The sequence below is a fragment of the Cololabis saira genome, chromosome 24 (assembly GCF_033807715.1).
Source record: "Cololabis saira isolate AMF1-May2022 chromosome 24, fColSai1.1, whole genome shotgun sequence".
In the NCBI taxonomy this organism is placed as follows: domain Eukaryota; kingdom Metazoa; phylum Chordata; class Actinopteri; order Beloniformes; family Belonidae; genus Cololabis; species Cololabis saira.
In genome coordinates, this window is record NC_084610.1 from 25869798 (window position 1) to 25879188 (window position 9391).

Sequence of the window (9391 nt, forward strand, 5' to 3'; positions counted from 1 at the left end):
AGACAGACTGCAGCTTCGCCTGAATTATGGTTCTGCGTTAAATCGACGGCGTAGCCGACGCGTAGGGCCGCGGTGCGGTGTGCGTCGCTGCGTACCCTACGCCGTCGGTTCTGCGTTGGTGTGACGCGGAACCATAAATCAGCCAATCAACGAGCAAGGGGTTGGGGGAGCTGGGTTGATGTTGATCCGCGGACAAAACTTGTTAAGGAGCATCAAACTCACTCTTATCTACGCGGAAATAACGCTAAAATATAAAGAAGGCTTCCCAAAGTGTGATCTATGGTGAAATAGGAAAATTAAGATGTGCAACTCTTCTAAAGGTGAGACATGCATTTAACTGACTTCATGGCGCCAGCCTTGGCGTTTATTATTACGCAAATGTGGAATGTTTGGGTCTGTCTAATTTCGTCAAATTAAATTTGGAGATTCACCGTTCACATTTTTATGTGTATGCGTTGTATGAGAGAGAGATGGAGAGGGCGAGGGAGGGAGGGAGAGACGTGGCCTGTACGTCGTTGTTTTTTGTTTTTTTGCAGTTTGGGTGCACAATACACTTGTGTGTGTGTGTATTAAAAAGAGATTTTGCAGTATGTTGTGTAATTGAAACTGGTTTGCTGTGATCGTTGATGGCAAACTCATATTAAGCATTTACATCGCTGGTTATTATGTGCCCCCCAATTAGATCTGTTCTGCCGCCGACCCTGTTTTAACCTCATCTGCCGTTCTTTTTGTCTTATAACTGCATTTATTCTATCGCAGATTTTCTCCGATATTGCGTTTCTTTTGGTAATGTTTAAATTTCTTTGCTGTAGTTCATGAATGTGTTTATTTGCCTCTTCCACTAATATCTCTAACTACAACTCATCAAATTTCATTTTGCGCTTGCGACTATCCTGCTTTCCATCCACTGTCCATGGCGCAAAGTTTGCGCCGCAAACCGTAAGACATGCAACACCTCATTTAAATACTGAGGTTTGCACCTGTTATCAATTACGCACGCAATCTTAGTTGATCACCCGCAAAACACACAACAACAGCACGCGCAAACTTTTTCAGTGCACATGCAATTTAGTACTCTTTATTTAGGATCTTAGTAAATCGGGCCCCAAGTGTTCAACTGGTGACCGTTACAACTGTTTGTTTGGTTGTTTTATTAGATCCCCGTTAGCTGCTGACCTTTCACAGCAGTTTCTCTGGGGTCTCATCAGAATCATCAGCTTCATTACAACATTATCATTAATTAAAATACATAAAAAAATGCTCACAACTCAGATACAACAGACACTAGGACACCTGCTCAAAGTACAAAAACAACATTATAATCAGCACAATGGCATTATGACTCTACATTCCCTCTTTTTAAACTCAGGAATGACATTTTCTCATCACACTCTGAAACAAGATATTAAGAAAAAACTAATCAATAGCTAACTTGTCAAGGGTGTATTTTATTCTCCCTGAGTAAACAGAAATTACTTGAGCTTCTTCTTCTTAAAGCTTAACATGTTATTATCTCCAATCCAAACGTCTGGTAATTCATTCCTCGCCACCATCGCTCTGGGATTCATTGTCTTCTGTTTTAAGTTACTTCTACATGGAGTCAACAGAAAACCACCTGCCGAGTTTGAGTTGTCTTGTTCATGAAATGTTAAACCAATACATTTTCCTAAATGACCTCATGATCTCTCTTTAATCTCCTCTGCAGGTTGAGTGACTGTAAACTCTCAGAGGACATCTGTCCACTTCTGTCCTCAGTTCTCAGCTCTCAGTCCTCCAGTCTGACAGAACTGGACCTGAGTAACAACGACCTGCAGGATTCTGGACTGAAGAAGCTGTGTCCTGGACTGGAGAGTCCACACTGTCACCTGGAGTCTCTCAGGTCAGAATCCACCAAGTGTTCCACTGGTGACCGTTACAACTGTGGTTAATATTGAAGGATTGTTGATGTGTTTCTGCTGATTCTCTGGCTTTTCCTTCAGTGCCATCATCAGGTGAACACGAGGACAGAGTCAGCTTTAGTCTCAGAGCAGTTCTCTCAGAGCCTCTGCATGTGTGTTATGTTGTGTGTCTGCAGACTGTCAGGCTGTCTGATCTCAGAGGAAGGAAGTTCTTCTCTGGTCTCAGCTCTGACCTCCAACCCCTCCCACCTGAGAGAGCTGGACCTGAGCTACAACCATCCAGGGGAATCAGCACAGAAGCTTCTGTCTAGACTGGAGGATCCCCGCTGGAGACTGGACACTCTCAGGTAGGACACTCTCAGGTCGGAAGACTGAAGGACATCAGTGTGCTGGACTCTTCATGGTGTCTTTGTGGACATCATCTTTGTGTTTCTCTGGCTTTGAGCAGAGATGTTTGAGCAGACGGAGCTGCTGCAGCTCATCTGATGCTGCAGCAGAGCTGATAGATGCACTTCACAACTCTGAGCCGTTCTTGACCCAGTATACATCCCAGAACCACAGCAGGGTGGTTTTCAGGCCCGTCACAGCCTGTTACGATCACCAGTTAGAACACTCGGCTCAACTCTGTGACCAGAACATCAAGGACACCACACTCGAGTTTCAATTGCGTATAAAAAGCAGGTTTATTCATGAACCAAGGAAAAACCCCCATAACTTAACAAGACGAGTCTGGAGGCCTGACCAAACAAAACAATAAAGGAAAAGACCATGAGGGAAGCCTGAGCCAACCACGCAATGGGCCGTCGGACCCAGAACCTCCCTCCTTGACCTAACAAGAAAAGGAACCTAACCTCAAAACAAAAACCGAGGAAAGAAAACCAAACTGACAGACCTCCATCCTCAAAGCAACACAAACAAAGAAACACAGGAGCAACCCTGGCACCAAGGTGAGGCTGCCTGGTCTGAGAGAGCTCCTGCTCCTCCCGTCCCTCTTTAATACAGGCGGAGCCAGATAATCACCTGATGCAGAGCACCTGAAGGGAGACAAGAAAAAGGGGGGGAAGGGAGTGCATAACACCCCCACCCTAAATTAGTGATTGTTTTTTTTTTTTTTGGTTCACATACGCAGGAAAAAAAAACAACAAATCACTACAATATAAATCTACATGCGCAACAACACATTGGCCACAACATTATCCCTGCCGGGATGAACTCCTTTGCTTCAGGATTCAAGATGCTCTTCCTTGCCACCTCCTCCAGGTTGCTGTGGTGATCGTTGGCCGACAGGCCGTTGAGCTGCTGCCCACCCCCTGGTTTGTTGAGATCACGTGAAGGGATGAACCAGTCCTGGTCCTCCTCCTCCAGCATTTCCTGGAAGCAGCGCTCCAAGAACTCCCGCTCCAGCAGCTCCTCCACCTGTCCGTTATACTCCTCCTCGTTCTCCATCCACATGTACTCGGCAAAAGGGTTGGCGTCAGTGTTTTCTCCTGCGTGACCATAAGCCACTGGCTCCTTTCCTTCTTTTCCAGGATCCCCACCTCCCGGCTTTACCAGCACCTTACCCCCAGCCAAGTCATTCCCCAAAATGAAGGACACTCCCTCAATTGGGAAACACGGGCAAACCCCCACAGTCACAAAGCCCGTAACCAAGTCTGACTTGAGGTAAATAGTATGTAAAGGCGCCTCCAAGTATTGCATCCCAAAACCACGCACAAGGACACCAGAATCCCCAGCTGACTCCTCAGAAAATGGCAGCACATGACTCAACATGAAGGACTGTGACGCTGCTGTATCCCTCAAAATCGTTACGGGAACCCTATCCCCCTTCTCAGTCAAGGACACAAAACCTTCCATAAGAAAGGGAGCATACACGCCAAGCTCAGATTCATTTGGCAGTGAAGCCAACTGGCACACAGGACTAGCTGTTTTAACCAAGGCAACAGATTTGACAGGCACCTTCTCCTTATTCAGAGCATAACAATTTGCAACAATGTGTCCTGGCTTCCTACAATAGAAACACACAGGGCTTTCCCTAGTTCCCCAGTCTTCCCTGGTAGGCCTCCCCTCCGCACCATCAGAACCACTTGCCTTAGTTGGTACCACAAATGCACTTGAACCTTCTTTAGGAGTGTTGTCACCAAACCGAGCCTGCACAGCAGCAGGTGTTTGGTGAGCGATCCCACCAAACACAGACTTATGGGTAAGTACATACTCATCCGCAAGAGACGCAGCACCAGACAACTTCACAGCCTTCTGCTCATTCAGATACGTGGCAACCGTTTCAGGCACACAATTTTTAAACTCCTCAATAAGCACTAAGGCCTTTAGATCTTCCAGAGTTTTAACACCCACACCTGCGCACCACCGATCAAATAATGTCTCCTTCTCACGAGCAAACTCCACATGTGTCTGAGACTCCTGCTTCTTACACCTGCGAAATTTCTGGCGATAAGCCTCTGGCACGAGCTCATATGCCTTCAAAATACTAGCCCTAACCTGATCGTAATCCAGGCTACTTTCAGAAGACAACGCTGCGTAAACCTCCTGAGCTTTGCCAGTAAGCACACACTGTAACAACAGTGACCACTTATCCTTGGGCCACCCCAACGATGTCGCAACTCGCTCAAAGAGAACGAAATACGTATACACATCCTCCTCGCGAAATGCGGGGACAAGCCGAATACACCGACTCACATCAAAACCAGGTGACTGCACAGATGAAAGCTGCGAAGCCGGTGAAGACGCAGTAAGCTCTAATTCTTTCAAACGTACCACACGTTTCGTCTCTTCCTCAAGCCTTCTTATGTCAAAATCCATCTCCTTTTCTCTCAAATCCAGCCGACGCAGTTCCAACTCAATCTCCTTCAACCTCACCTGCTCAGCGAGACCCACCTCCCCAGATCCAGAAGAGGCACCCTCACCAGCTGACAACAATCCCCGCTCCACCAACGCAGCCACCAGCTGATCTTTAATCACCTGTTTCTTCCCCTGCTTGACAAAAATCCCAAACCTTTCCGAAATAAGGGTAAAATGATCCTTGGTACAACCCTCCAACTTATCAAGAGTGGGAGCACTAACAAAATCATCTATATTAAAGTCCATTTTAGCGCAACCAACTACTACCAAAAGCAACCTCACAAATACACAACTCGAGATGGCATCCCCAAACAATGACACACCAATACCCTATTTCACACCATGGTACTACTACTACCAACAAATACTGTTTGACGAGCCCCCAAATGTTACGATCACCAGTTAGAACACTCGGCTCAACTCTGTGACCAGAACATCAAGGACACCACACTCGAGTTTCAATTGCGTATAAAAAGCAGGTTTATTCATGAACCAAGGAAAAACCCCCATAACTTAACAAGACGAGTCTGGAGGCCTGACCAAACAAAACAATAAAGGAAAAGACCATGAGGGAAGCCTGAGCCAACCACGCAATGGGCCGTCGGACCCAGAACCTCCCTCCTTGACCTAACAAGAAAAGGAACCTAACCTCAAAACAAAAACCGAGGAAAGAAAACCAAACTGACAGACCTCCATCCTCAAAGCAACACAAACAAAGAAACACAGGAGCAACCCTGGCACCAAGGTGAGGCTGCCTGGTCTGAGAGAGCTCCTGCTCCTCCCGTCCCTCTTTAATACAGGCGGAGCCAGATAATCACCTGATGCAGAGCACCTGAAGGGAGACAAGAAAAAGGGGGGGAAGGGAGTGCATAACACAGCCCAATAACAGCTGCACCTTCACTCAGCCATGACACAGTCTCCTCCTGCTGCTGATTCAGCAGAGATGAAACCACATGAAAAGAATGTGTAGAAACTGTGCTGGAAGGTGACGACCACAGGACAGACTTCAGAGATGCTGCAGTCAAGTGCATCTGTCCCAGTGTTGGACTGTTCCTTCGTCAGTGTGTGAGAGTCATGTAATGTCCATGTTTGCTGAGAGAGACTGAGCTGGTCTGACCCCCCTCCTCCTGTCAGGGGTGGTATGTTATTTAGAGGACCCTGGTCCTCTAAATAACATCCCACCCCTGAGAGAGACTGAGCTGGTCTGACCCTCCTCCTCCTGTCAGGGGTGGTATGTTATTTAGAGGACCCTGGTCCTCTAAATAACATCCCACCCCTGAGAGACTGATCTGGTCTGACCCCCCTCCTCCTCTCAGGGGTGGGATGTTATTTAGATGACCCTGGTCCTCTAAATAACATCCCACCCCTGAGAGAGACTGAGCTGGTCTGACCCCCCTCCTCCTTTCAGGGTGGAGCCTGCTGGACAACGATGGTTGACACCAGGTCTGAAGAAGTGTAAGTGTTTTTATTTCATTCACACGTTCATCCATCTTCACACTGACACGTAACTCATTCATGAGTATCAATGACCAATAACTGATCAATAATAACTGTACCTGGGTTGTTTGTTCTCTCCATCAGATTCCTGTCAACTCACCATCGACACAAACACAATCCACAACACCATCAAACTGTCTGACAACAACAGGAAGGTGAAACATGTAATGGAGGATCAGTCATATCCTGATCATCCAGACAGGTTTGATTCCTGGCGTCAGCTGCTGTGTAGAGAAGTTCTGACGGGTCGTTGTTACTGGGAGGTCCAGAGGAGAGGAGAAGTTTCTGTATCAGTGAGTTACAGAAGAATCAGCAGGAAAGGAACCTCTCGTGACTGTGTGTTTGGAGGGAACGATCATTCCTGGAGTCTGTCCTGTTCTGATGATGGTCGGTACTCTGTCTGGCACAATGACAGAGAAACATATCCCTCCTCCTCTCCCTCAGTCTCTGACAGAGTAGCAGTGTACGTGGACGTTCCTGCTGGAACTCTTTCCTTCTACAGCGTCTCCTCTGACAGACTGATCCTCCTCCACACCTTCAACACCACATTCACTGAACCTCTCTATCCTGGGTTCAGGTTCGGGTCTGGTTCTGGTTCTGGTTCTTCAGTGTATCTGTGTTGAGTTCAGTCTCCAGAGTCTCCTCCCGTCAGAGAAACTGTCTCTGTTGGACGGATAGTTGAGTCTGTACATGTCTGTCTCTGTTTCCATCAGAACACATGAATCACACGTTGGTGAAACTGTTCTGAATGATTCCTTGGAAACTTCTTCCTCTTCCGGTCCTTTAAAGGTGGAAGGTGGAAGGTAATTAAAAAATGAAGAGGTTTGCAACAGCAGCAGACAGACACGATAAAATTAGATGTTGCCCACAAGGCAAAGAACAATGAATGAATAAAGAAAGTACCAAATCAAGGGCAGGGTTTCTAATAAATAGAAAAAAATACGTTAAGAGCAGGATAGACCTCAGTAATAATTAAAAAATATTAAGATTTGTTTAAAAGACAGACAGCAGCAGGGACAAAGCTGCTCCTGTAGTTCTGAGTTCCGGGGACTATAACACCGTGTCGTAATAACTGCATGCGATGTGAGCGAGCGAAAAAATCTTGAGGTCGGTCCTCAAGATGGCGCTGACAACTAAAAATGTCACGTGACTGATCCCCGAGTTCTTTGTATCTGCACTCGATTGCTGTTCCTCCAGAAGACCCGGATGTCTGGCACAGTAGAATTGAAATTGAATTTCAAGAACTGAATTTGAATTGTGAGAGCTGAATGTAGATTCAGTTTTTCGGAATGTAGATTCAGTTTTTCAATGCAATGATTCAAATTAAACAATACAAATTCAAATTATGTGATTCAGATTCAGTTTTTTAATGCAATGATTCAAATTAAACAATACAAATTCAAATTATGTGATTCAGATTCAGTTTTTTAATGCAATAATTCAAGTTGAGCAATTCAAATTCAAATATAAATGATTCAAATTCAGTTTCTAGTGGCACATATTTCTGCCCATAGTCTACAGACTTACAAGAGTACCACTTCCTTTCCATTTTACGCACGTTTTGTTTCAACATGCGAATATCTGAATTATACCAGGGAGTTAAGCTCCTATGGTTGGAAACCCTCCTTTTCAAAGGAGCAACTTCATCTAAAGCTGAATGCAACAAATCAGCAGTGTTACTAGCAAGGAAATCAACATCTGCAGAGGTAGAACCTAGGTCACTGGCCTCGACTACATCACTATTTCGCACTGTCGTAAGATAAGCAATGGCCTCCCTAAATTTAGCAATAGCTTCATCAGACAAACATCTGCTAAAATAATACCTCCTACTTTGCACTTCAGCATCGACAATATTAAATTCAGACGTTATTAAATAATGGTCGGATAAAAGGGAGTTTACAGGTGACACCAACAGACCATCAGTTTCAACACCGTAGGTGAGAACGAGATCGAGAGTATGATCAAAACAATGCGTCGGCCCGTCCACTTTTTGTGAGATACCCATTGATTCTAGAAGAGAATTGAAAGCTAATTTAAGATTATCGCTTTCAACATCCATATGAATATTAAAATCAACCACTATGATGAATTTATCTGTACTGATCAATAATCCAGAAAGGAAATCTGAAAATTCAGACAGAAACTCTAGATACGCACCAGCAGGGGGCCGGTACAGTACCACTAACACAACTGGCTTCTCTGATTTCCAGCTCGGGAATTTCAGACCAAGCATGAGGCTTTCAAATGTATTATAATTGCACTTAGGTTAAATTTTTGTCTGGAGACTGGAGTTATAAATTGCTGCGAATCCTCCGCCTCGGCCCGTGCTTCTACGAATATGGTGATTAAAGTAGCTGGGCGGAGTTGATTAATTTAAACTAACATACTCTTCCTCCTGTAACCATGTTTCTGTTAAACAGACAATATCACTCCTGCTCTCTGTAATTATATAATTTACTAACAGAGACTTGGAGCTTAACGATCGTATATTTAGTAGTCCGCATCTAATTTTTGGGTGTCTTATTGGTACCAAATGTACATTGGTTTTAATTTTTACAAGGTTATTTTGGTTAACGCCTCCAAAACGCCGCACCCGGTGAACTTTTGGAGGGCGGGGAACTGCAACCACTTCTATTTTGCTAGGCACCTTGTTAGAGTTGCCAATTACATAATGCAATCCTATAGTTTTAGAGTCGCCAATTACATAATGCAATCCTACAGTTTTGTTGGCAAGCGTTGGTCCTCGGGAAGCAGCAGAGAAGTGTGTTAAACTGCAGCTCTGCATCCTGGCCTGGACCCTGCATTGTCAGGGGGAGGGTCTAATAAACAGGCCTAATTACTAGAGACAAGAGCAGCACCATCCCGGGTGGGATGAATGCCGTCTCTTCTAATCAGACCAGGCTTTCCCCAGAACGTTTCCCAATTGTCAATAAAGCCCACGTCGTTTTCTGAACACCACTGCGACAGCTAGCGACGGAGCGAGAGCATGCAGCTAAACATGTCATCGCTGGTCAGATTGTCTATCCCCGCTTTTATCCTTTACAGGGTCAAGGGGTCTGCTGGATCCTATCCCAGCTCATTTCAGGTGAGAGGCAGGGGTTACACCCTGGACAGGTCACCACTCCATAGCAGGGCCACTT

The 9391-nt window shown here is 45.5% G+C and overlaps 2 protein-coding genes across 2 annotated transcripts in view; one reads left to right on the plus strand and one right to left on the minus strand.

Moving 5' to 3' along the window:
• LOC133425140 (NACHT, LRR and PYD domains-containing protein 12-like) overlaps positions 1-7491 on the plus strand; it is a 132858-nt gene extending 125367 nt beyond the window's left edge. The window contains exons 9-11 of the mRNA XM_061715821.1: positions 2075-2245; positions 6163-6209; positions 6336-7491. Coding sequence (XP_061571805.1) covers positions 2075-2245; positions 6163-6209; positions 6336-6874 — 757 coding nt within the window. The 3' untranslated portion in view covers positions 6875-7491. The remainder of the gene's footprint in view (positions 1-2074; positions 2246-6162; positions 6210-6335) is intronic.
• Positions 3033-3907, minus strand: LOC133425392 (uncharacterized). Its single transcript, XM_061716238.1, has one exon. It carries the CDS (start codon positions 3750-3752, stop codon positions 3048-3050), a length of 705 nt encoding a protein of 234 aa, XP_061572222.1. The 5' UTR covers positions 3753-3907; the 3' UTR covers positions 3033-3047.
• Positions 7492-9391: the final 1900 nt, after the last annotated feature.

Excerpts from the sequence above, each read along its gene's own strand:
- LOC133425392 (XM_061716238.1), bottom strand. The coding sequence starts at position 3,752 with ATGGAAGGTTTTGTGTCCTTGACTGAGAAGGGGGATAGGGTTCCCGTA.